General features: G+C 40.1%; 3 protein-coding genes and 4 non-coding genes across 10 annotated transcripts; all 7 read left to right on the top strand.

Moving 5' to 3' along the window:
- Positions 1–83: 83 nt before the first annotated feature.
- Positions 84–3,391, top strand: srsf2a (serine and arginine rich splicing factor 2a). 2 transcript variants are annotated; one of them, XR_005896598.1, is made up of 4 exons: positions 84–629; positions 960–1,326; positions 2,311–2,403; positions 2,933–3,391. XR_005896598.1 is itself a non-coding variant. In XM_041066755.1 (3 exons), the coding sequence occupies exons 1-2, from the start codon at positions 274–276 to the stop codon at positions 1,300–1,302; spliced, it is 699 nt and encodes a 232-aa protein (XP_040922689.1). In that variant the 5' UTR covers positions 84–273; the 3' UTR covers positions 1,303–1,326; positions 2,311–3,391. The 2 variants fall into 2 exon arrangements, 1 of the variants encoding a protein (XP_040922689.1); XM_041066755.1 differs by having other exon boundaries at positions 2,311–3,391.
- A 961-nt stretch (positions 3,392–4,352) lies between these two features.
- Positions 4,353–8,874, top strand: LOC121175803 (matrix-remodeling-associated protein 7-like). Of its 3 annotated transcripts, XM_041029651.1 has the most exons (5): positions 4,354–4,817; positions 6,084–6,197; positions 6,297–6,330; positions 6,452–6,560; positions 8,568–8,874. In XM_041029651.1, exons 1-5 carry the CDS (start codon positions 4,545–4,547, stop codon positions 8,680–8,682), a joined length of 645 nt encoding a protein of 214 aa, XP_040885585.1. In that variant the 5' UTR covers positions 4,354–4,544; the 3' UTR covers positions 8,683–8,874. The 3 variants fall into 3 exon arrangements, with proteins under 3 accessions (XP_040885584.1, XP_040885585.1, XP_040885586.1); XM_041029650.1 differs by having other exon boundaries at positions 4,353–4,817; positions 6,084–6,330; XM_041029652.1 differs by lacking the exon at positions 6,084–6,197 and having other exon boundaries at positions 4,355–4,817.
- A 436-nt stretch (positions 8,875–9,310) lies between these two features.
- On the top strand, positions 9,311–18,510 carry LOC121175532 (alpha-N-acetylgalactosaminide alpha-2,6-sialyltransferase 1-like). Its single transcript, XM_041029317.1, has 9 exons — positions 9,311–9,468; positions 10,567–10,870; positions 11,111–11,273; positions 11,476–11,638; positions 14,089–14,227; positions 14,320–14,423; positions 15,083–15,166; positions 15,752–15,851; positions 16,135–18,510. The coding sequence occupies exons 1-9, from the start codon at positions 9,368–9,370 to the stop codon at positions 16,342–16,344; spliced, it is 1,368 nt and encodes a 455-aa protein (XP_040885251.1). The 5' UTR covers positions 9,311–9,367; the 3' UTR covers positions 16,345–18,510.
- A 1,862-nt stretch (positions 18,511–20,372) lies between these two features.
- Positions 20,373–20,488, top strand: LOC121175811. The gene has a single exon (XR_005892795.1). It is a non-coding gene; the product is annotated as a U5 spliceosomal RNA (small nuclear RNA).
- A 913-nt stretch (positions 20,489–21,401) lies between these two features.
- LOC121175806 lies at positions 21,402–21,517 on the top strand. Its single transcript, XR_005892791.1, has one exon. It is a non-coding gene; the product is annotated as a U5 spliceosomal RNA (small nuclear RNA).
- Positions 21,518–22,145: 628 nt separating this feature from the next.
- On the top strand, positions 22,146–22,261 carry LOC121175810. Its single transcript, XR_005892794.1, has one exon. It is a non-coding gene; the product is annotated as a U5 spliceosomal RNA (small nuclear RNA).
- Positions 22,262–23,142: 881 nt separating this feature from the next.
- On the top strand, positions 23,143–23,257 carry LOC121175808. The gene has a single exon (XR_005892793.1). It is a non-coding gene; the product is annotated as a U5 spliceosomal RNA (small nuclear RNA).
- The last annotated feature ends 1,018 nt before the right edge of the window (positions 23,258–24,275 follow it).

The following is a 24,275-nucleotide window of genomic DNA, read 5'->3' as shown; positions in this document are numbered from 1 at the left end:
GAAAGGCGAGCAGTCGAACCGCCAATCAGAGGAGGCCAACACGGGCGCAAAGAAAGGGGAAAAGGAAGCTTTATTGCCGCCATTTCACGTGAACGCATCGCGGTAGGAACGACAGACACGGCTAAACAATTACAAAAGTCAGGCAGAATTTGAATGAAATAACTCAACTGGTCTTATTTTGAAAAAAATACCAGAAGCAACCCTTAAAGCAAACGGCGGGGCTTAACAAATTTAGTCTTAACTGCCCTGCTCTTCTGCTTGGAGACGAAGAAAATGAGCTACGGAAGGCCGCCGCCAGACGTTGAGGGAATGACCTCCCTCAAAGTGGACAACCTGACTTACCGAACTTCGCCGGAGACCTTGCGTCGAGTTTTCGAGAAGTATGGCCGCGTGGGGGACGTGTATATCCCCCGGGATAGGTACACCAAGGAGAGCCGCGGCTTCGCCTTCGTGCGGTTCCTCGACAAGCGCGACGCCGAAGACGCCATGGACGCTATGGACGGCGCGCTTCTCGACGGGCGGGAGCTCCGGGTGCAGATGGCCCGCTACGGAAGACCACCCGACTCCATGTACAGCCGCAGAGGTGCTCCTCCACGCCGGTACGGTGGTTACGGACGCAGGAGCAGGAGGTAATACTGATTAGGTTTGGTTTGAACGAGGAGCATTAGTGTTGCGAAGGAAGCAGCTAGCACATGGTGCATCACACAAAAGTAGTTTGAAAACATGTCCTCCTCGTTTTTTGTATATTTCATTAAAACTTTAAACTTTAATATTTTTCACAACACTTGCAGTTTAATGGTATAATAAACACAATCTGCTTATCGGGGTTTGATTTTATGGAAGGTCAGCAAACACTGAAAAATATCCGTCACAAGTTTCCAAAGCCATTTGGTTTTCAGCTTCCATTTTACTTGACTCCTGCCATGTTGCTGAAATATTTCTCTCTGTCTCTATCACAGCCGTTCAGCCAGCCCCCGTCGTCGCAGGCGTAGCCGCAGCCGCTCGAGGAGCAGAAGCCGCTCCCGATCCAGGAGCCGCCACCATTACAGCCGCTCCAGGTCCCGTTCCTACTCCAGATCCAGGTCACGGTCCAGATCCAGGTCCAAGTCGAAGTCCAAGTCCAAGTCGAAGTCCAGAACCCCCAGAAGAAGCAAGTCAAAGTCTCCCTCCAGGTCTCGTTCCCGCTCAAGATCCAAGTCCAGGAGTCGAACCCCAGCTTCCAACAGAGGTTCCAAATCCCGATCCCGGTCCAAATCCAAGAGTAGGCCTAAATCACCAGAGGACAACGGAGCTGAGTCTTAACCCAAAGTTGGACGCAATATGACGGTATTCAGGGGATAGGGTGGATTAATAGTTAATTTATTGTTATACTTATTAAGAAGTCATCACTGTAGTATTCTGCAGTCTTGATGCTACATTACAGTCATTTGCACACAAGCATCAAGATCTGCAGAATCCAGAATGTTTTTAGGAACTAAAATGAGATGGGGACTGATGTAGACAGTGGTAGTGCTGTGTGTGCGCTTTACTTTGCCTGTATGTTCATTCAAGCTAAAACACACACAGGGAGATCTGGCTTAATGTGATCTGCCATAGCACATATTTCAGATTGGGGTGATGTGAGTGTTTATGGGAGGGAGGGGTGGTTGGGACATGGGGGGGGCTTCACTCAGAACGTTCACCTAAATGTGGAATTCTTTCCTCCAAGCTGCGGAGTCCTGTTTGCAAAGGGAGGAGGAGGAGGAGGAGATGGGGGTGTGGCAGTATGAGAGCAGTTAGTGTGTGACCCGCCCATGTGACCTGCCTGTTGCTGAGAGCGATGGCAGTTGCTAAGGAGCAGGTCACCAAGGCAACGGTGGTTGCTATGGAGCAGGTCGTCATGGCGGTGGTTCGGGCTGTCAGTTGGTGTATGAGTTGGTGTGGTGAGGTACGTTCACGGGGATCACAGGCAGATGCACTGAGCACTGTTCCCACCCGTGCCTGTGGTTTCCTCCGCCTCTCACAAAGGGAACGGACCCCGAGGTTTGTTTTTCAAATATGCCCGAGTGTAAGAGTCTTGTTAGAGATAGTTTTTATTTATTTTATTTTTATTTTTATTTTTTGGGAGTGTGGGGCCAAGAAGGGTGTGTAAACAAATGTGAAAATAATTAGAAATGTTAGGTATATTTAAAAAAAGCCAACTTGATAAATGTTAGTGTCAGTGGGGGGGTGGGATCAAGCCAGTATTATTTAAATATCCAGGTCAGCTGCAGGACTTTAGATGGCCTTTCTGATTTGCTCTTGTTAACTGTATTTTGTCTTTCCTTCCAGATCTCAGATGATTGAGCCTTTGCTGAGGACATCAGGAAGAGTCTCACATTGAGCAAGTGGACTCCATTATTACCACTGAATGCAGACTGAAAGGTTATTGGAGCTTGGTCTAAAATGTTTTAAATGTTTCATTTGACTTAATTTACCTAATCAGTCTGTAACTTTGATGTCATCATTGTTTGTAAAGTTGAGCATATTGAAAGGGATTTGTAAGGTGTTGTTTTTTTCACCAATCTAAATTAGTTTTGTTTTTTTAAATTTTGATTGAATTTGTACTTGTTAATAAATTCTTTTTTGACTTTAAGTATATTTCTTTTAATGAAACCCCTTGTTTAACACTCTTTCCAAATGGATATGGAAGAGTATTACTTGCAGAGTTGATGTAGAAAAGGGTCATGTCGAATGTTATAGCTACGTTAAACCATTTTTATTTAAAAAAGAAAAGGCTTACTGTACAGTGACATAAAAGTAAAACATGAAAATATCACAGTGCCACTTAATTTGTGATTTGCTAATCCGGCAACATAGTATTTTCTCTTCTGACACATCTTTTTTTTCTGTCTGGTTAAAGTTGCTTTCCTATGACTCTAACCCTCTTTCTTGTGTATCTTTTGTGCACTAGGCGCAGTTGTGTAGCAGTTGAGTAATGCTGGTTAGCTGTTAAGATGCGGTGCAGTGCGGTGGTGACATGGTGTGGCGTGTTGCGGTGCTGAGTGCCCGGCGCTGTTCCGGGGCTCGACCCTCCGCTGCTGTTTGCCGGTTTGTAAGCTCACAGGTGTGGCAGATCATCCATCCTCTCCTGTCTTGTGACCTCTCCTTCCCTCCATGTGCTGTACAGATTCTCTTCTTCCTTTTCTCCTCTCCCCCCCCCCCTTTTTTTGTTTTTTGTGGTTTATCCACTGTTGAAAACTGGCCTTGCTCGCTTTTTTTGAAATTGGGGTCCAGTGTGACTCCTAGTGAAGGGTTTAAAGGGCAGTTCCAACTGCTTAATGAATCATTTTGTGTATTGCATTCCTCTGTGAACCCCTCAGATGTCTTGTTATTGCTTCAGGTGAATGCTAATAAACATCTTTGTCGTAAATAAATTGCTGGTGTGTGTGTATGTCCTGTTCTATGCAGTGTGCTGTATGCAGCCTGAGTGAACACACTGTCAGACTGAGAAGTATTTGAGGATTTACAGTTGTATGGAAACATCTGGTCACCCTGAGGCAAATTACATGTTGTGTAGATATTTGAAGTGGAAGTAAATATAACATCTGCAGCCATATTGCCATAAAACGTGGACATATTAAAGGGGTAGAAACATTTGGATAGTCTTTATTCACAGTATACCTTTTGTCACCTCAAGGTAAACAAAAGGTACCTACGAACCTGTGGCTGCAGGTTTTTGTTCCAACCAATGAAGAGCACACAGTGTGACCAATTAACTGTCTGAAGACTGAGATCAGTTGATTAAATGAGTCAAGTCTGGTGTGCTGCTGCTGCTTAGTTGGAACAAAGACCTGCAGCCACACCGGCCCTTTGTGGAACAGTTTGGACACCCCTGGTGTAGGGAGTACACCACGATGTGAGTGCTGTTTTGTAAAAGCTATAGCGAATATATCTGTATGTTAACATACACGCACAGTTTCTGTTTATACAAAAAATATGTTTTTATTTATGTCTGCAAACATGAAGAGGTGTGTTTAAGAGTTAGTTTTCCAAGTCCTGTGCTCGTTAAATCCCAGGTGCAGACTGGTTGCAGGGTGACACCTCAGGTGAGAACACCTTTTCCCCCTGCTCGGACTGTAAACCCTGCTTGACTTTATCAGCCTGCAGCCACGGTACACGGGTCCTGTCACAAACCATTTCAGTCTCCCAGTCTGTGCCGTACAGTCCCCGCTGATGGGATTAACGGGCAAAAGTAGAGAGCCGAGGGCCACGCACGTTGCGACGTGCCGTGCCAGCCCACCTGACCCGGCCCGTCCGCCAGTCTGGGGATATAACGGCGTGGTAGTCGGCGCACACGGGGCGGGGGGGGGAGGCGGACCCGGAGGATGTGACGTACGGCTCGGAGAGGAGATTGTGCCATATCCCGTAAACGCTGCTCGTTAACGCTGATGTTTGGTGGGGGATTATTACAAGGATGGCTGAGTGAGTGAATGTGCAGCCGACACAGGTGAACAGAGAGAGGACCGGTGAAGACAAAGCGGTCACAACACAGGCCTGTTAATCAACCACCGAGCTCCACAACCATGGATCTAACTTTTGTATTATCAGCTATAATTTTTACACTCCTCGCTATTGTGGTGGCGACGTCGGTATTTAACGGCTCCTCGCCCGCGGCCGACTTTGCAAGCGCTCGGAGTTATTTCGGACACCGAGGTGGTGCAGCCGGGGGATTAGCGGAGTCGGAGCCGAAGCAGAATGGCCATGTACCCAAGAAGAAGAAGAAGGCGGTGGACGACTGGTGCGAGATCAGCGGGAGCTCACACGATCACTGGGATGTAGTGAAGTCTGTGCTTTCAGTAAGTAGTCTTTAACCTGTCTGTCGTGCGGTTCACACACTGACAGTCCCGGTTTGTTTTGTTAGCGCTGCAAAACGGCGTTTCATTACGTAAGTCTCTCTTAATCTGACCATCCCTCCCACTAAGGCACTGTTTACATGTCCAGTCAGTGGTGGAGGAAGCAGTCAAAGCTTCTACTTAAAAGTAAAGCTACAATGGTAAAATGCTGTTATCTGTACTTAACAAGTAAAAAGGAAAAAACTGTAAAAATAAACAAATAATGTTGAATAATGTCAAATAGAAAATTGCATTTGTGTGATAAATTTAGAGGAGTAAAAACTGCAACATTCAGATCCCATATTAGTGGATTACTTTTACTGATGCATTCACATATTAGGTAATTACAGCTATAGTAGTACATCATATTTAATAAGCTGATCGGCTTCCAGCTTATTTAACAGTAAACTTGTACTTCACTTTGGTCTCTGGGGAAACTGTGATGGAAATGTTTCACCTTTTGCCATAATTTTATAGAAAAAGGATTATTTGATCCAAGTCTTTAATCAATAATGAAAGTCTTTTTTTTTTTTTTTTTTTTTTTACTGCAGTAGTTCAAATCATTGTTTTCTAAGTTGTTTTCTACCATTAACTGTATCTGTCAGATAAATCCAGGAAAAAATATAACATTCCCCCCTGAAATGTTTTGGGATAGAAGTAGAAAGAATACTTAAGTAAAGTTCAATTACCTCTGTCCCTAAGTACAGTTCTTAAGTAGCTTAAATGTAGTTGCTATCCACCTCCATGGACTTTTCTAGTAGGCGACATCCGTGTTGCTGTGCACAAAAATAATGGGCACTACACACAAAGAGGGCAACGATTCTGTTGTGTCTTATAGTCTATATTGATATAAATAAAAAGAGGGAACTTTGCTCATATACTCAAGAGTAATTAACAGAACACCGACAGGATGAGTCACCTCCACTCACCACTCCTTGGCCTGTTGTTAGTCTACCTTAAACTTAGAGTAGAGGGACATCAAGTTGGACAAAACAGGACAGGGATAGAGGACAGGGGAAAAAGTATGGAAACAATAACACTAACACTAACACTAGGAGTTAAGCTGATTTGTTTGGAGCTAAATATCTGTACAGCAGTTTCTGAACCAGCCTGCCAGCGAGGACGTACATGCGCAGATTTATGAGAGGTAAAAAGTGCATTACTTGGGGGTTTTACGTGTGCAAAATGATGGTGTGATGCCCCTCGTCTGACCCCTTAATTCTCTGACAGGAGGAGACTCATCCCCAACTTCACACTGAAGAACTGGCAACACCAGTTGAACACTCCTCCTCCACATCCAGCCTGTCCATCCCCAGGCCTGGATCTAGGCATATGAGCTTAGAGGTAGACTCGTCATGCGAGACCTCATCAGGGAGGGGCCGTACGTCATTCATTGGGCTCTCTGATAAGGAGCTCATAAAGTGTGCTTTCTCTCACCCCCAGACTGAAGGAGCCACAGAGAGCCCGGGGATCAACGGTGAGCACTTTTACCCACTTTGAAAGAGTTGTGAGTTAAATATTTAAATATACACACTATATCCATTTTTAAATAAAGCTTTTGTGTTGATTTCTAATCAGCGTTTGTTCCATTTTTTCAGATAAGGCGGAGACGAATGCAAACAATTCCTTGAAGTACGTCCCTGGAAAGGCACGATCCCACCACTTGGAAATGATGATGTCCGAAGAGGAACTGGAGGAGGAGCAGAGGTCAGTTAAGACCACAAATATGAGGACAAATTTCTGATAAGAAGCCCTTAGAAAGGGTTTATAAACCATTATACTAGCTCTTTTCTTTAGGAAGACCCCTTCAATGGACTGTTCAGCAATTTGAGAACTAGTTAGGAAAGACACACAAAGCGTCCTGGTGTGAGAGGATTTTCCACAATCTGGAAAACCCAACAGTTATTCTTATTGATGGCTTATTACTGATCTATAAAGACTTCCTAAAGGATTTATTACAGCTTGTCAGCCCTTTATATAAATTCTTACCCAAATATGTCACAACATGTTAAATTCCCAGAGCTGGACACCTTTACTCGTGCTTACTTTGTTTCCCAATCAGCTCAATATCCCACTTCGTTCTCCCAAAATACGGCAAAACAGAGCAAAAGAGGCTTTGGCACAAGATTCTTTACCAAGGATTTACTTAGAATCAAATGATTTTATTAAATTCTAACAATTTTTACACGGCATTCCCTTGTTTCCACATGTATGTTCTGCCTTCTGTTCGGTGTCGACTCCTCTTCTTCCTCCCCCGTTAACCTTCCCTACGCTGTCTTCACGTGTGTTTGTGTGTTGTTGGCACTTCACCTGTCGGCTTTAGGCTAGACTGAGTAAGGCGAGATTGAGCCTCTGCCAGGCATTAGCTGAAGGATGAATGACACGAGACTCAAGGCGTTCGGTGGCTGCTGGTAATAAAAAAAAAAAAGGAACAGAGGAGTAATTCCAGCCAAGTATATATTTCTGTAATGTATCTGCATATCCTGCTCTTATCATTGCAGGATACACTCCAACACAGACTTTAACTGTCTGTAAGCCTGAAAAAGGAGCGAATATGTGGTAAAGTATGAGTTATTCTCACCCGTTTGTCCCAGGGGAGTCACTTTCTGGCCATTGTGTAAAAACTGCTTCAAAGCTGTTTTTCAGGCCAATTTGTTCTTGTTTGGCGTGATCAGCTCTTTGTTCTCAAGTGGCCATGAAGCGACTGAATTGACTGTGCAGTGCTGTTTGCCTGACCCCACTTACCCACCTCCCAGTGCCCTATTATTCTGCATTAGATGTGTGATTCTCAGGTGCCACAGCAGGTGTTGATTGTGTCTCCAGCCGTCACCTCTGACAGAGGAGCATTGGTTAAGCCTCTGAGGACTGTTCAGCCACAAGGGGGAGTCATTGTCACACAACAGGGGGACCTGCTGCTGACAAAGCATTGGCTCCATAAACTTTTCAGTAACATGAATAGAGAGAGTGAAGAAGAAAATTGGAGGTTTATGCTTTGAGAAAAAAAAACAAAGCTTAACGTGGCTGGAGGGCACACGTGGGTTGATATTCTGTCAGAGGATTTCAAAAAAGCAGAACTGAAACAAGGCTTGTTTTCCTTTTATTTAATGAGTCAGCCAAAGGAGAAATAATCAAAAAATTGGATTTGTGATTAAACACAGAACAGTAGTCATCACTTGTATCAGGTTAATGTTGGTCATGTACTTTATCTTATGTGCATTTTTTTTTTACTGGATCTGGCATAGCTGGTTTTTGTTTTTCTTCACAAATGTGAATGAGTAACTTTTATGTCTTGTCTCTGACTTCATCACAAGTCATGTCTGTCTCCTTTGACATGTCTGTCCTCTTTTGTCTCCCTTATCTTTTAATAGTATTATGGCATCGGCAATGGAAAAAAAAATTCTAAGCCACCCTTGCACCTCTCAGGATGTGACAATGAGAACTGTGAAAGAATAATAGAATGCCTCTATTATTATGTGACCTTTATTATGTGAACGCTGTACTGAGCTCTTCCCTCCACTTAAAGGAATTGTTTGACATGTTGAGAAATACTAAAGCCTATTAATGTAAGGCTTTGTTTACATATTTTTACAGTACTGGTGCTGTTTCAGTATCAGTATTTTACCTCATAAACGTTGTTAATAAACTTTGTACATTTGATCAACACTGTGCGCAATTTTTTTATTATAAATACATCTTTGATATTTGTTTTTCCAGGGTGCAGCGGGAACAGCTTGCCGCCATCTTCCAGCTGCTGAAGGACAACAAGGAGACTTTTGGGGAGGTGTCGGAGGGAGACATGGAGGAGCAGCTCAAACTCTATTCCATCTGAGTCCATCCCTGTCTCAGCTCACTCTTGACTGCAATCTTTTACCTATGCGCGCTACTTTTAAGGACCTCTTCAGTACAATCAACAGCCACTCTCACTTGTGTTTTAATGGCATCCTTTTTTTTGGTTTCTGGTGGGCAGTTTTTTGTTTTCTTTTCTTTTCTTTTCTTTTTTCATTTTTGTTTTGTTTTGTTCTTTTGCTGTTCCAGCCACATGTCACGCAAACTGCAGTCCAGTCGACACAAAGACCAAAGAAAACAAAACCAGCTGGACATTTTATAACCCCGAGCTGGATTTTCTAGCTATTAATTTGCAAATAAAGATAAAAAAAAAGACAAAGAACTATTGTTATATGTTCTAGTTTTACATTACAATAAAAGTTAATTTATTACAAAACTTTTTTTTTTTTTTAAATTCTGTTTTATCATTAAATCTGTAACAGGTATAAATCCCTGCAAACTTCCACTCTACTGTTTAATAAACCACATAACGTACTATTGTGAATAAGTCTGTGTGTGTGAGTGAGTGGTGTATTGTGTATCTCTGTATTAGGAAACTGAGCAGTGGCCCTGCCCAGTCACCACTAGTGACAAGGTGGCAACAATCTTTTTTTCCACATGGGTATAAATTCCTGGAGGAGAAGCAAGTACTTTTCATCCTCTAATTGAACAGCAAAGACTTCTCAGAGATGGCAGTCCAAGCCTTCAGGATATTTTCTTGGCTGTTTTTGATGTCAATTAGCATTATAGTTTTAATTTTACTATGGGAGCATTTATTGAAAAGCGCCAGGTAAGTTGCATTTGTATGTGGTTTAGCAAAACATTAAGGATAGAGAAGGGACTGCTGGTTCTGTTAATTTTTCTTTGACACTCAAACTACCAGAATTCTGTAACTACTTGAATGGTCAGAATGGCTAATAGCAGCCATTCTGACCGTTCATACATTATTTGCATATAATTTCAGTAATAAAAAAAAATACAGATATAAATTCAAATTAGCTCAATTTCTTATCATTTTCTTGGTGAAATAAAAACAAATTCATTCTTCCTGGAGTCTTAGGATACAATAATTTCACCAATATGCTTTTAAAATGCAAAAATATCTTGCTGTAAAATTACAATGAAAATATTCTTTACTAAGTGGGCTCACTTGAACAAGGCATTGTTTGTTTTGGGAGTTAAGAACATGCATCACTGACGCTTGCATCAGTTATTCACAGGTGTCAACACAGGTAATCTCTACCTTCCATGTGCCTTCCTCTTCCTTCCTAAACCTACTGACTTACACTATAGTAAGTAGGCTTTCTAGGCCTCATACCTGGAACATTAGAATATGGAACGAAGTTTTCAGCCGGCTTTTTTTTATGAAGGGGAATCTCTGAATCAATCACTCTCTGAATCACTGCCAGTGTCAGATGAACCTTCAAGAGACCCGGAGACGTCACTATCTAAAACCGTTTCTGTCTCAGTCTTTCTCCTTCTTGCTGGCATTTTAGTTCGTCCTTGGGTTTAGTTTGAAACTAACACTAGCTTTGCAATAATGTCAAAAAACAACTAGAGACAATATTTGCTAAGTGACACACCTCTTCAAGAGCAGGAAAAAGTAGCACACAGAATGATACACCATTGATAATGCGCACAGTCAGAATGACTGTTATGGCCATTCGAGGTAAAAGTACTCAACTCTTTTGTGTTTTGTAACTGTTATAAAATAACAATGTAAGAATAAAATATGCAAACATTTAGGAAAAGTCAAGGTCCTGCAGTTGCATGGGGCTTTATTCCAGCAAATTTAGAAATGTGTAGCTGCACATTTCCAGGTACAGTACTTTTTGAGTGTCTTGCTAACACTTGTTTATTGCATCTGTTCTTTTTTTCAAATCCTTAGCTTGACTGGTTTCTCGGGAACACACAGAGGTGAAGACGAGTTGCTTGACAGCAACAGTACAATATGGGATTTGAAAGGAAACTCCATTCTGCCAAATGGTGTGTCTATCACCCCACAAGCAAAACCTGCCGCTTTCATGAAAACAAAACCAGTGACAAAGCAAAAACTGGATCAAGTGAAAACCTCTACACGTGGAGCTGTGGCTGAGACTCCCATGCCTATCCTCCTCAAAAACTCCTTCAAGAGGCGCCCTCAGTGGAGTTTTGAAGATGTTTATAACCAGGATGCCCCACCTAGACAGACTGTAAGTGTGCCATGGCAAGACAGGGCAGAAACAGTTGTATTAACTTTCTGGGATTGTGTAAACATGCCTGAAGTCTGCAGAGCGACATCTGCCTACCTGATTTATCCTGTCACCTGGTTTTGCCTACATTCACCAAATCAGTGGCTGTAGACAGATAAACATGAACCAAATCACATTTTCTATGTTTTTTTTCTTTTCCTTCCAATATTCATAATTTAATGTTTTGTCCTACATTCTCAGACCTGTGCCCAGTCTCTACGAAACTCTGAAGATAAGAGCTTCAAGAAGGCTTTCCTTCCCAACATCCGCCTGTTTCTACACAAAGAAAGCATCAACATGAGCGAGTGGAACCGACTTTCACATTTCAACAATCCTTTTGGCTTCATGGAGTACAAGTACAACGGTAGGTGTTTGAATGTGCAGAGCTTCACCTCCTCTCTTAAAAGGCAGAAAAAAATATTCATTTCATTTATTTTTAGTGTTTTTACTTTATTATAGCGACTTTAAGTGTAACACATTAGTTAATTAGTTATTTGTTGTATGCAAACACCTAACAAGCTCGGCAGTTTGACATCTTAAGACACTTTTGTATTCTTGGTTTGCAGAAGTGATGGCTGCACTGAAGTTGATCCCAAAGCCAACAGAGCCTCTACTCCTTCCAAAGCCAGGTAGCGATGGCTGTATACGCTGTGCTGTGGTGGGAACTGCAGGGATCCTCAATGGCTCAAAAATGGGGAAAGAGATTGATTCACACGATTACATTTTTCGGTAAGAAAAAGGGAGGGAACATACCTGAACAATCTTGTTCATTAGTCCCCACCCAGGTCCAAAAAACACCGACTAGACGGGATCTTGTAAAACATGTATCACTGTGTACATAATATACATAATATACAGGTATAGCGCATAGCTGTCAAATGAAAACCCTTAAGAGCACCAGTCATTCTCTGTATTTGCAAGGGCAATATTTAGCCATGGTGTGGACCCATGAGGACTTCTTTTACTAACTTCTGCAGGTTAAATGTTTCAGTCAGTTGAAACACTGAAGCATGAAGACTATGTTAGGATGTTTGCTTTTCCTGTGGGTCTAAGCTATTTTCATGTGGGTGCATTGCCCAGACCCGTGAGCAGAGAGTACATTTTTAAACTTGTGTGATTTCCGTGAGATAACAACCAACGCAAACCATCGAGAGCATCAGTCATGACCGTCACAGACACGTTCATGTTTTGATTGTGAAGAGCTAAGTTTGTTCAGTCAATACGGGAGCGGCTCCAGGATGTTTAAATTATTTTTTATTATGACAAGCTGTAAAAAATGTTGGATTGCCACACTGTTTTCAGAAACCTTCGATATCAGTTGAATCTAGAAATATTTCATTTAAGAAAGTGTGTTCAAATGCTGTCAAACCCAGCTGTCCTCACTGCACATGCAGCTCCATGGTGATTAAACAAAACCAGGCTTTGTCCTCCATCATCCAAAGGAGGCCTCACCATTATCTTTCATTTACAGTCTATTTAAAAGAAAATAATAAAAAATTTTAAAAAAGTATTCAGCCCTTTTGAACTCGTCACAGTTAAAGCAAATCTTAATAACACCAGCACAGTAGAGGGTTTTTTATTGGCAGCAATTACAGCCCTCAGTCTGTGTGGACTGATCCTTATCAGCTGTGAACATCGGGGAACTGCAATATTTCCTCCTGTTTTGCAGCTGTATCCATTTTGATTTTGTGTGTTTTGGTTGAAAAGCAGTTTTGTATTTTGGATGGAGGTCAGGACTTTGACTTGATCTTTTCAGGATATTACTGTTGCTGTTTTAAACCATTATTAGTGTAAGTTCAATTTTACAATTACAATTTTTAAAAAAGCAATGAAGATAAAATGACAACTGCAACATCCCCGGTTCAAATTCAGTAAAGGCGTGACGTGACTTCAAAAAGCTCTGAAGTCACACTGTATTCTCTCAAATACTCACAGTGCAGTATTTCCTGATGATTTTCTACATATCATCTAGAAATATCTATAATTATTTATATTTGTACATACAACACCTGCTTTTTGCATTTTTATTGACTCTCTTCTTCTTATTTCCATTTCTGCTTGATGCAAGCAATTGGTTTGTGAATTCCCACAACAGTTCCATGAACCTTACCAGTTTGGGGTGTGTACAAAGAGGATTAAAGACAGTGGAGGATCAAATACCCATACTAAGTTTCTGAGAGAAACTAAGCTCAGTATTGTTGCACTCACTGATGTGTTTTCCTTCCTTTCTTACCTTCCTATTAACTATAAAAACTGATAATCTAAAATGTAATTAATCGGGTGTTTACTCACTCTTGTTTAAACGTTTCTTTTTAGCTAACGCTGATCTTCATAAAGTGCCATGGACAGTTCACTGACAACTCTAGATTTTCAGGGCACTTTAAAACCTGCATTAATACCACTGAACCACAGAGCAACAGCCTGTTAACACGACACTGAATCATTCGTTTGGAGTCATGTTTCTGGATGCTGACGAATGCACGTCCAATAATTTTGTGTTTGAAGTATCACAGCCATTCCATGTCTGTGCTTCTGAACTGCTGTCATGTCTTGCACAACCAGTAACCTGAATCCATCTTTAACAATGGCACCCAGCACCACGTGCTATCATAAAATGAGAGTTGAGGTTTACAGTGGGCAAAAACCACTGATGTTACCTGGATGAACTGGGTGTGTGATGTCAGGTTTGCCCCATCATCCAAATACTTACATGTAATACAGAACAACAGATGGACTTGGTACTAAATCCAGGATTTCACAAGGAGTGAAAAGGAGTGAAACTAAAAATAAAGGACAATGGTAGCTACGTCCTGATCATAACAACAATTTAAAAGGGGCGGAAACCTTGAGATTGCAGTATCAGATTGCTTTGAAACCAGTCAGCTCCTTAATTTCTCGTTAGCATTGCAGTACATACCTTCAGCTATCCATGAAGGTAATACATACAGCATGTGCTCATGTGAAACTACGTAAACGTGCTCTTTCAGTCTTGACCTTAACCCCTCCATTTGCATGCTCAACAGTAATCTGTTTTGTATGTAAATGCACAGCTACTGATAACCACAGTCAGGCTACGTGTGTGATCAGACAGTAGACTTTATTCCGAGTCTTTGAGCATAGAATGTTTATTTATGACAGCCTGACGCTGACGCTGACGCTTAGATTTGTCTGTGTGGCAGGATGAACGGTGCCGTCATCAGGGGTTACGAGGAGGACGTAGGGAACAAAACATCGGTGTACGTTCACACAGCCCACTCCATCACTACATCGCTGTATTTGCTCAAGAAATACGGATACAAATCTATCCCTAATGATGAGGTACTGAAACTCAAATGACAATGACATGATATTGTGATGGTTTATACCCTCCACACATGCACACTCATCTGTCCTCCTCTTCCTTTTGGCAGGGTATAAAATATGTGCTGATTCCTGAGGGGATGAGGGATTACAATTGGCTCCAGGGTCTTCTCAAAGGAGAAAGGATCTCTGCTGGCCCCTACCACGACAAGAGGTGAATATCGACTCTCTATATATATTATCAGTAGAGGTCTTAACGTACACACACAAACACAAAAACACATATACTGTACATCCAGTGCTGGGACATAGCTGGCCATTTATGGAGATTAATTTAAAGAGTACCTTCTTACAGGCAGACGGGTGGATGAACAGACAGGTGAGTTGCTGAACAGGCAGGCAAACAAGCATGAATAGAAAACAGGTTCTAAAAAAACAAGTAGCTGATACTAAGTAAAATACCAGGAAACAAAAGTTGGCAGTGGAGGTTTGGAGAAAAACCCATGAACAAACACAGAAAACTTTACCAGGAGCAAAGCTCAAGTGTCAAGGCTCAAGTGAGTGCAGGGCTGATGAGAATATTGTTGAAATATTTCTGTAACTGTTGATGATATCTGTTCAATAAAAAAACAACATAAAACGGATTTTACTTTTCTAATTTTTACCTGAGGTCATGTGCCAAGGGGGCAAGCCAGCCAGGCTTGTAAAAACATTTTACAATTTTCAGGCCCTAATTGTGAGACTGATACGTTTTGTACTGTGGACAAACGTAGCTATTTCACATTTTGATATGAGGCATTAACCGCATTGGAAAAAAAACCCACTGTCATCATGTTAATAATCAGTATGTACTTTTGCATTTTAACCCTCCAGGCCAAGGACATACTATGCTGGACAGTACAATGAGAGTCGCTTCTACGTTCTGCACCAGGACTTCCTCAGATATGTGCGGAACAGGTCAACCTCCTTTCACAATACTACCCAAACTTTTAATAAGTTAATAACATCTTATAAATTTTATATATATATATATATATATATATATATATATATATATATATATATATATATATATATATATATATATATATATATATATATATATATATATATTACTCTTCCAAATATTTAGTAAGAGGAGTAAGACAAGCATTTGAAGAGGTGATGAAACAGAAATATACAGTTGTGCATCATCTGCATAAAAGTGATATATCATGATGACTAATAATGTTGTCCAGAGCACTAATTAAACTAGAACAGGACACAGAATACTTCCTTGAGGGACACACAAAATCACCAAAAACATTACAGTACAGAAGGTATTCATAGGTCTATTAATTATAATGCCATTATCAACTGTAGTGCTTAAGAAAATGAAGAGATTACTGGAGCAAAGAGAAATACTTGTGTCATTTATTACCTTCAATAAGGAAGTGTCAACTTTAAAGCGAATTTGGAGGCTGTACTTTGTCTTTTCTTAAAGATATTAAACAAATTTGTTAATGTGTGTGTGATCATTTGGCATTTTATTATTGCCCACAGGTTCTTATTGTCTCCTAATGTGAATGCTTCGTTTTGGGCAATTGTCAGACCAACCAATGGGGCATTCGCTCTCTTCCTGGCTCTGCACACCTGTGACATAGTAAGTTAATATAATTTAAAATTTTAAAAAAAAATCCTTGCTGATGGTTTTATATGAAGAATGATACCAGTCTCATATCCGTCCTTTTAATATGTATTAATATGTAACATATTGTTTGTTACGTGGCTGCTGGCTGTAGATTCCAGTTTTTCGGACAGACATGAGAGAAGCTTCATCGAACTCTCAGCAAGAAACTGAAATAGAATATTTCTCAAAATTGTGTTTTATTAGTAGCTCAGATTCTTCTTTGGTGTGATTGTTCCCAAATTCTCTTTGTTCTCAGGTGAATGCATACGGCTTCATGACTGAGGACTACAAGAAATACTCCAACTACTATGTGGAAAAACACGCTAAAACAAATGTTATTTTCTACATCAACCATGATTACATCCTGGAGATGAAAACATGGAAAAAACTACATGACAGTAAAATAATTAGACTGTATCAGCGATTGGGCTCAGAAACAGGGACAGAAAAGCCGAAGCCACACTGATGTTCTCAGACTGGAATGTAGTTTTTTACTGAGATGTTTTTCTTTAGTACAATATAGATGTTCTAATATTTATTCTGTACTCACTGATTTAAATGGGATGGACAAAATACTAATAACACCTGCGCTCAGTACAAGGTAACAGCACCACAAACTAGAGAACCTCAGGGAAAGCAGTTCACCAAAAAATTAAATATTAACCCATAAATATGAAAATTCTGTAGTAGATCGTTTATGACAATCACTGTTGCACACAAAGCAGCAGGGTAGCAAACATAGGCCACAGACTGATAGATGCCAGTTCCTGCTAACTAATGTAGATAACATAAAACACAGTTAGTTCTTGCAGTGAGTGAGATTTGATCTGTGTGTTTACCTCCCTGCATGCATGCAGTAAGAGCACTGAAATGCAGAAGTAATGTCAGTATTTATGAAATTCCTGCTTTGTCTGTTTGTTCTTGTAGCAGAAGCTATCTGATCCAGAATAATGTTTAGATTAGCATGTAAGATAACTGCGTGCTGTTTTTATGGCATTCTGCCATTTACCATCAATAGTGATGTTGCTCGCCCACAGTCAGATTCTTTTCAACAGCTCTTTGGTACAGTTGAAGCCTCACCCATGAGAAACTCTGTTAATACTAGATTTAGTATTTGCCTGCATGGGATCATGAAAAAATTCAGATACATTTGTAAAACTATGGACTCTGCCCATATTTGCTTCTATAAGCATTGTTGCATTGCACATTCTGGGAATGATGCAAACATTCAGATAGCATACACTGCACATGTATGTGTTGCATTGTTTTTCCACGTACTGTCAGATTTGTATATTTTAGAGTTTGAGTTGTGATTTTAAATGGACTGCACATAATACCTCCTGTTCAATGTTTGTCATTCAAATATTATGATGTGTAATATGTTTAATTAGTCATCAGGTTACCAGTAGTACTCATGAAAGTAGCTATGAAGTTGGTAGGGTGCAAAAGAAGTGTTGTTTAGCAAAGGAAGGGTTTCAACGATCACTTAATTTTGTGGTTTTGCAATCATTACTGAGCTGTACTTGGAAAGTAGGTGCAGTTGGTGCCAGGGCATTAAAAAAAAGTTTATGAAGAAGCCATGTAACACTGTTTGTTTAAGTAATAGAAATAATAACAATGTACAAAGCATGGTATATAAGACAACAGCTGCACAAACAAGGTGCTGTGATAATGTAACAATCTGATTGTGATAATTTAAAAAAAAAATGTAATCATCATAATGTTTTTTATTTTAATAATTACCATAGAAATAATTTTACCATCCACTAGAAAACAGAGGGAAGAACCAAACTGCGGTGACTGCAATGTGGCTAGTCATGGCTAGCTAGTGTGATAGTCAAATATTTCCTGTTTAGGTGGCAGTGTACACACATAAGAAAAATATTCCTCTGAAGAAGAGTCTTGGACAGATATATTATTAGATATATAGTTTCTACACATTACTGTCCAATAATGTTTACATGAAGTAAATCTCATGTTAGCAGAACCTCGACTTTTAACTTTGATTTGAATGAGCACACATCATTGTCTTCGTGATGATTCAGTCCCTTTGTTGACCAGGTGTTCCAGCTGATACCAGTTTTACAAGATGTTTTTCTTTTTTTGTCCACTCTCTGTCCCTACGTGGACATATTTATGTTTTTGTTATTTCTCTCCAGGGTTTGATTAGTTTGGTGATGGGGGACCAGGTTAGACTAGTTTTTGTTTGTGCTGTTGACAGTATTCATGAGTCATGGACAGTACATGTTTGTGTAACGATGGGTTCCCTGACAAGGAGCAGGGCTCCCAAAACCTGTTTGTCTGAGGTAATATTTGGTTTATTCAGTGTGTTGGGAGTGGTTTTATGGATTACTTGTGTTTCAGTGCTTATTTTTTTGATTTAGTGAGTCACTCATGAAACAACCGATATAACCTAGCTACACACAGAGCTACACAATAGTGGTACTATAAGGCAGATAATATGCTTTTTAAACAAATGAGGCTGTATAAGATTCTTTTCATTTTTATGAATCTGATGATTTCTTGATTAATCCATTATTCATTCCGCCGGTAAAATGTTATGGATATTTTTAAATGTCTTCCAATATTTCTTCTGTCACAGGTCTGGTTTCAGGGTAAACAGAGAAAACACCATTCCTGCGTCATTTATTTCACAGAAGTCAGATGAACACTATATGTTGTCATCTTCATGACTAAACATGAAGAACAACATGACTGAAAACCTGATAAAATATAAGTCCATTAAAAATGAGGGATTGAATGATGCACAAAACATATCCTGTTTGTGTTGAACAGATTAAATGAAATACTGTATTCTACATCAAAAACTCCACCACAAAGAGGCACTCAATGAATCTAAGGGGCTGTGAGAGATTTCCTTGAGTAGGAAATACATGTTAGAGTATCAAAACTGGAAAACACAGTACAGTTTTAAGTTTGTAAGCATTTTAATCGAACAATCTCATGAAGGAAATCATACTCGTCAGTGCTGTGTATCATGATTCACAAGCAAAGAAAGGGCTGGGTTGAACTCATGGGCAGAGAATGTGAAAAAAAATATAATCTACAATCAAGTCCATTATTGATCTTAGATTCTAATCTGTTCTTCTTCACAAGGTATGACACTCATACCTCTTTCAAAAACAGTGTGTCATACTGATGTAGCCTTAAAGATGTAGCCACGCAGCAAAAAACAAAGTTCAGCAAAGCAGAAGGAAGCAGCACAGGATTTTCTCATGGCAGAGCAGCGTAATATGATCTTACTGAACAGTGAATGGAGTCTCATAGGTTGTCATGCAGTTGGCACCAAGTTATCTAATGCTGCATGATAAACTTTTCCATACTCACTGATAGTTTTCCTAAATCTTAATGTACACTAAAAGGGTTCAAGGTTCACAGATAAAACACATAAACTGTTTAATTTTTTTAAAATTTTATTTCATTTTTTAAATAAAGCTGCATCATTAAGAACTGTCTGTATTTAATAGGGAACTCATTAAATTTAAAGGTTGTGTATCAGCATTATTTTTAGCCATGATAGAGATGGTCAGAGCCTTAATAGATCCCATCTTTTCCATGAACCATTTAAACCACTTCCGTTGTCTTCACCAAATGAGAAAACCAAAAACAAAACATGTCATTGTTAAGAAAATATAACTATATGTTCAAGTAAATTTTTTTTTTTTTTTTTCAAAATGCCACACCATGTTTCACAAGTTATCTACTTCAAAAGTGAGACTGGTTTTAGATTGTGTACTTACCAGGTTTTGAGGATAGTCAAACCTTCTTTAAAAAAAAAAAAAATCTAAACAAAGCTAAATATGAATAAATAACAGTGATATCTGACAAGGAAAGGGGATATGATATAAATGCTAAAGTTACATATAAATATAAATGTGTACACATACACACTTTTGATAACCCAAGAAAAGAGCATTTCATTGTTATTGTTCTCTCCATGTACTGATTTTTCTTTTTTTAAATGATCATGAAGTCGATTATTGCTGAAATATGTCAAATCAAAACAATCTGATTGTGAGCTCTGAGCGTGAGAAATTTGGATGAAGTAGCTTGGTGAGATTTCCCTTAGAGTTATTGTAACAAACAGCGCCACCTGCTGATTTATCTTAGCTACGACGTGTCTAAATTTGAGTAGACACGTCCTCCCAGCAGTTTGTGTGTGGTTCGTTTACAGAGGCTTTTACCGCAAGGGGTCGTTGTTGTCGTGACCCTTAAAAATGACGCCTTTCAGTCCCATCATGCCTTGCGTCACAACGTGAAACAGAATAAACGGTATTATAGAGATATACCATAAGCACAGTTTTAAAGTGTCACAGTAAACCAGTGCAAACTTTGCATTCATTTCTGCGTCCAAAACGCGAGTTATAATTATTTGTTTTATTATTTGTTTCTCAGAGACGTCAGCAGTACACCATCAGTGAAGTACCTGTCCCCGCTGAGGCAGCCAGCCTGTCCCTGCCGTCCGAAGTTAGTTCACTCTTGTTTCTCTTCAGATCGTATAAATCTTTCGCCTTTTACTAAAGATTTCCGTGGAGAGGAACAACAAGAGTTTTACTCAATTTTTTGACGCCCTGCTGCAAAGCGGGGCTTTCTTGTTTGTTGAAAGAAAAGATGAAGCGCTGAGACCATGATGGTTTTCCATGTTATTCCCTATATCTCAGATGTCTCTCCTGATCTAATAATAACCTTCCTCCCGTTTCAGTTTTGTGAACAACATATTCAACCCCAACACAAAGTATAGATTAGATTAGATTAGATTCAACTTTATTGTCATTACACATGTACAGGGACAGGGTAACGAAATGCAGTTAGCATCTAACCAGAAGTGCAAAAGCAGCAAGTGCAGGATATGGCAAAAAAAAAGTGCAATATATACAGTATTCGCATTAGATATATACATATATGAATATATATAAACATGATATACAGATGAGTGTTTTTTAACAGTATGTACAGTTAAATAAGTATTATGAACATACTATACAGATGCATTATGTATCTAAGTGTATGTACAGATATACAGGTAATATAGATAGTCCTTGTCGTATTACTCAACTACGCATGAAAGTTGAGTTACAGTGCTAGAGTGCTTTCTTTTAAACATACTTAAGTATTCAAAAGTACAAATTCCAAAGCACATTTCCCAATATCTATACATTGCTGTATTGTTTTCACAATGCATTCACAAAACCTGGGAGGTGGGACGTCCCCCACACTCTCCCAAACCCAGCCAACTCACTGAGTCTTACACATGCATGCTTACAGTGCATGCTGGGAGATGGGAAACCCCGACAGAGGTCCGGTATTGCTGGACATGAGAGGGACAGACCTACAAGAGTCTACAGTCTCGCATTTCGCACTTTGCAATCATCAGCATTTTTTACGTCCAAAACGCGAGTTATGATTGTTTTAATTGATTTCCAGAGACGTCAGCAGTACACCATCAGTGAAGTACCTGTCCCCGCTGAGGCAGCCAGCCTGTCCCTGCCGTCCAAAGTTAGATCACTCTTGTTTCTCTTCAGATCGTATAAATCTTTCGCCTTTTACTAAAGATTTCCGTGGAGAGGAACAACAAGAGTTTTACTCAATTTTTTGACGTCCTGCTGCAAAGCGGGGCTTTCAAACTTGTTTAAAGAAAATCTGAAGCGCTGAGACCCTGATGGTTTTCCATGTTATTCCCTAAATCTCAGATGTCTCTCCTGATCTAATAATAATTTTCCTCCCGTTTCAGTTTCGTGGTGAACAAAATATTCAACCCCAACACAAAGTATAGATAGTCCTTGTCGTATTACTCAACTACGCATGAAAGTTGAGTTACAGTGCTAGAGTACTTTCTTTTAAACATACTTAAGTATTCAAAAGTACAAATTCCAAAGCACATTTCCTAATATCTATACATTGCTGTGTTGTTTTCACAATGCATTCACAAAACCTGGGAGGTGGGACGTCCCCCACACTCTCCCAAGCCCAGCCAACTCACTGAGTCTTACACATGCATGCTTACAGTGCATGCTGGGAGATGGGAAACCCCGACAGAGGTCCGGTATTGCTGGACATGAGAGGGACAGACCTACAAGAGTCTACAGTCTCGCATTTCGCACTTTGCAATCATCAGCATTTCTACGTCCAAAACGCGAGTTATGATTATTTGTTTTAATTGATTTCCAGAGACGTCAGCAGTACACCATCAGTGAAGTACCTGTCCCCGCTGAGGCAGCCAGCCTGTCCCTGCCGTCCAAAGTTAGATCACTCTTGTTTCTCTTCAGATCGTATAAATCTTTCGCCTTTTACTAAAGATTTCCGTGGAGAGGAACAACAAGAGTTTTACTCAATTTTTTGACGCCCTGCTGCAAAGCAGGGCTTTCTGATTTGTTTAAAGAAAATCTGAAACGCTGAGCCCATGGTGGTTTTCCATGTTATTCTTTAAATCTCAGACGTCTCTCCTGATATAAGGATAATTTTCTTCCCATTTCGGTTTGTCTATAGTTTGTTGGTAATGTCACTTACACATTATGTTTTCTTCCTGTAAACTTTGAACTGTGGGGGTGGGGGGAAATATTTCACAGCCGTTTTTTTGTGTGTGTGTCCACGACAGACTTAAACATTGAACCTTGAATATAAAAAAAAATACCATTCATGATTTTCTATCATTTAAATGTATTTTTACCGTTGTAGCTTATATTTGCTTAAAGTACTACTGTTTAGTACGTATGTGCCTTCAAAACGAGGTGATGCAGCTCAGGGGCTATCCCCTAAATAGATTTAAATTGAGATTTATATAAATGTCAGCACTTTTTAGTCTTCAGCAGCCTGAGCTTTGAGTGTGTGTGTGTGTGTGTGTGTGTGAGGGGGCGGGTATTACCGAAACTTAATATGCTCTTTATTTAAAAATGGAGACACTAACACAGCGGAGGGAATGATACAGCTGACAGTGCATCAGTGCATTTGAATGTGGGATTTAAACGATTATCAACGCTCACGACATGACGGAGGCACCTTTGTGAAAACGCAATTCAAGTCCCATCATGCTTTGCACCAAAGCCTGAAGCGCTAACCCATGCTAAATAAAAGTACGGTTTTTATATAATAACGCTGCATCACCGGTTTATTTGTGTTTGTTTTTATGTTTGCACCTTATTTGGCGTATGGTTTTGTGTACCTATTTATTTTCTCAAATTTGAACCAGCACTTAAAACGGTGATATCGCCAGTGCGCTCGGTCTGCGTTACCACGGTTCGGCAGATCACTCTTGTTTCTCTTCAGATCGTATAAATCTTTCGCCTTTTACTAAAGATTTCCGTGGAGAGGAACAACAAGAGTTTTACTCAATTTTTTGATGCTCTGCTTTCGGCGGAGCTTCCTGTGGGTGTTTTAAAAAAAACTTTTAATTTGAAAGAATCTTGGAAACTTTTGTGTTACAAAGTATCACCGATGGAACGCGTTCACATGGTTTCTACGCTCAGGCTTCCGTCACGTGTCAACGCGACTGCGCAGCTGCAAGGTTTTCATGGCACAACGTGAAACATCTGGCTCTCACGTGATCTGACAGCTGATTGGTTAGAGGTTTTCATACTGTAGGTGTACACAGTGGAGGTAACACACTGCACATTAGAGCAAATCGGGTGCACTGGTGTCAGAGCTTCTGAGGCCGTCATGTCTTATATTATACTGCTGAGACATGAAGAAGCATTGTCTGAATCCGCAGCAGGTTCATTTTAAGATGTAATGGTCCCAAAGCAATAACTTTTGAAACATAATTAGTTTATTGTGGTGGAAATAAACTTTCAGCATTATCAGAAAAGTTTAATAACCCAGCCTGAGTTATTATTTTACACGACTGTCCTTGTCAGGATCAGTCTGTCAGAGTGTTGCCAGGGTTCAGTTTCAGTACTCGGGTCACCTGTGTCGTTTATCTATGGACTGTGTCTTTAGGTTTCTAATATTTAATTATGCTGCTTCTACACAGAGAAAGTAATCCTTTCTGCATATAGGGCCCAGAGTAAGACGGCCTCCCACCTTTGTTTAATACTTGTATAATGTGAATAAAGTGACTAGTTTTAATATAGTCTAGGCTTATATCTACGGACTGCTCCTTTAATGTCAGGGGGACTATCACAGGATTATTACAGTTATATTTTCCTGCAACACCAACATGCACTAAACACACACACACACGCACACACACACACATACAGACCCACACACGCGCACACTTGCAGTGTTGTCCCAGAGGAACACGATGAGCGTCCAGGCCATTAACAGATGCACTAAGCCCTTTAAGTATGAATCCCTGCCCTTCCTCCCCGGTTCATCCCTCAGCTCCTCCCGGTTAAAACGTGACACACATCAGTTGTGTGACAGGTCACGTGACGGCCG

Source organism: Toxotes jaculatrix, chromosome 21 (genome assembly GCF_017976425.1).
Source record: "Toxotes jaculatrix isolate fToxJac2 chromosome 21, fToxJac2.pri, whole genome shotgun sequence".
NCBI lineage: Eukaryota > Metazoa > Chordata > Actinopteri > Toxotidae > Toxotes > Toxotes jaculatrix.
Note: the sequence above shows the minus strand (reverse complement) of the source record. Positions and strands in the feature narration are given on the sequence as shown.

What these genes read in the sequence shown, in the direction of transcription:
- srsf2a (XM_041066755.1), top strand. Translation starts at nt 274, where the DNA reads ATGAGCTACGGAAGGCCGCCGCCAGACGTTGAGGGAATGACCTCCCTC. An exon ending in TACGGACGCAGGAGCAGGAG is followed by an intron (nt 630 to 959) that starts GTAATACTGATT and finishes TCTCTATCACAG; the next exon opens with CCGTTCAGCCAGCCCCCGTC.
- LOC121175803 (XM_041029650.1), top strand. Translation starts at nt 4,545, where the DNA reads ATGGATCTAACTTTTGTATTATCAGCTATAATTTTTACACTCCTCGCT. An exon ending in TAGTGAAGTCTGTGCTTTCA is followed by an intron (nt 4,818 to 6,083) that starts GTAAGTAGTCTT and finishes ATTCTCTGACAG; the next exon opens with GAGGAGACTCATCCCCAACT. An exon ending in AGAGAGCCCGGGGATCAACG is followed by an intron (nt 6,331 to 6,451) that starts GTGAGCACTTTT and finishes CCATTTTTTCAG; the next exon opens with ATAAGGCGGAGACGAATGCA.
- LOC121175532 (XM_041029317.1), top strand. Translation starts at nt 9,368, where the DNA reads ATGGCAGTCCAAGCCTTCAGGATATTTTCTTGGCTGTTTTTGATGTCA. An exon ending in CATTTATTGAAAAGCGCCAG is followed by an intron (nt 9,469 to 10,566) that starts GTAAGTTGCATT and finishes TCAAATCCTTAG; the next exon opens with CTTGACTGGTTTCTCGGGAA. An exon ending in ATGCCCCACCTAGACAGACT is followed by an intron (nt 10,871 to 11,110) that starts GTAAGTGTGCCA and finishes CTACATTCTCAG; the next exon opens with ACCTGTGCCCAGTCTCTACG.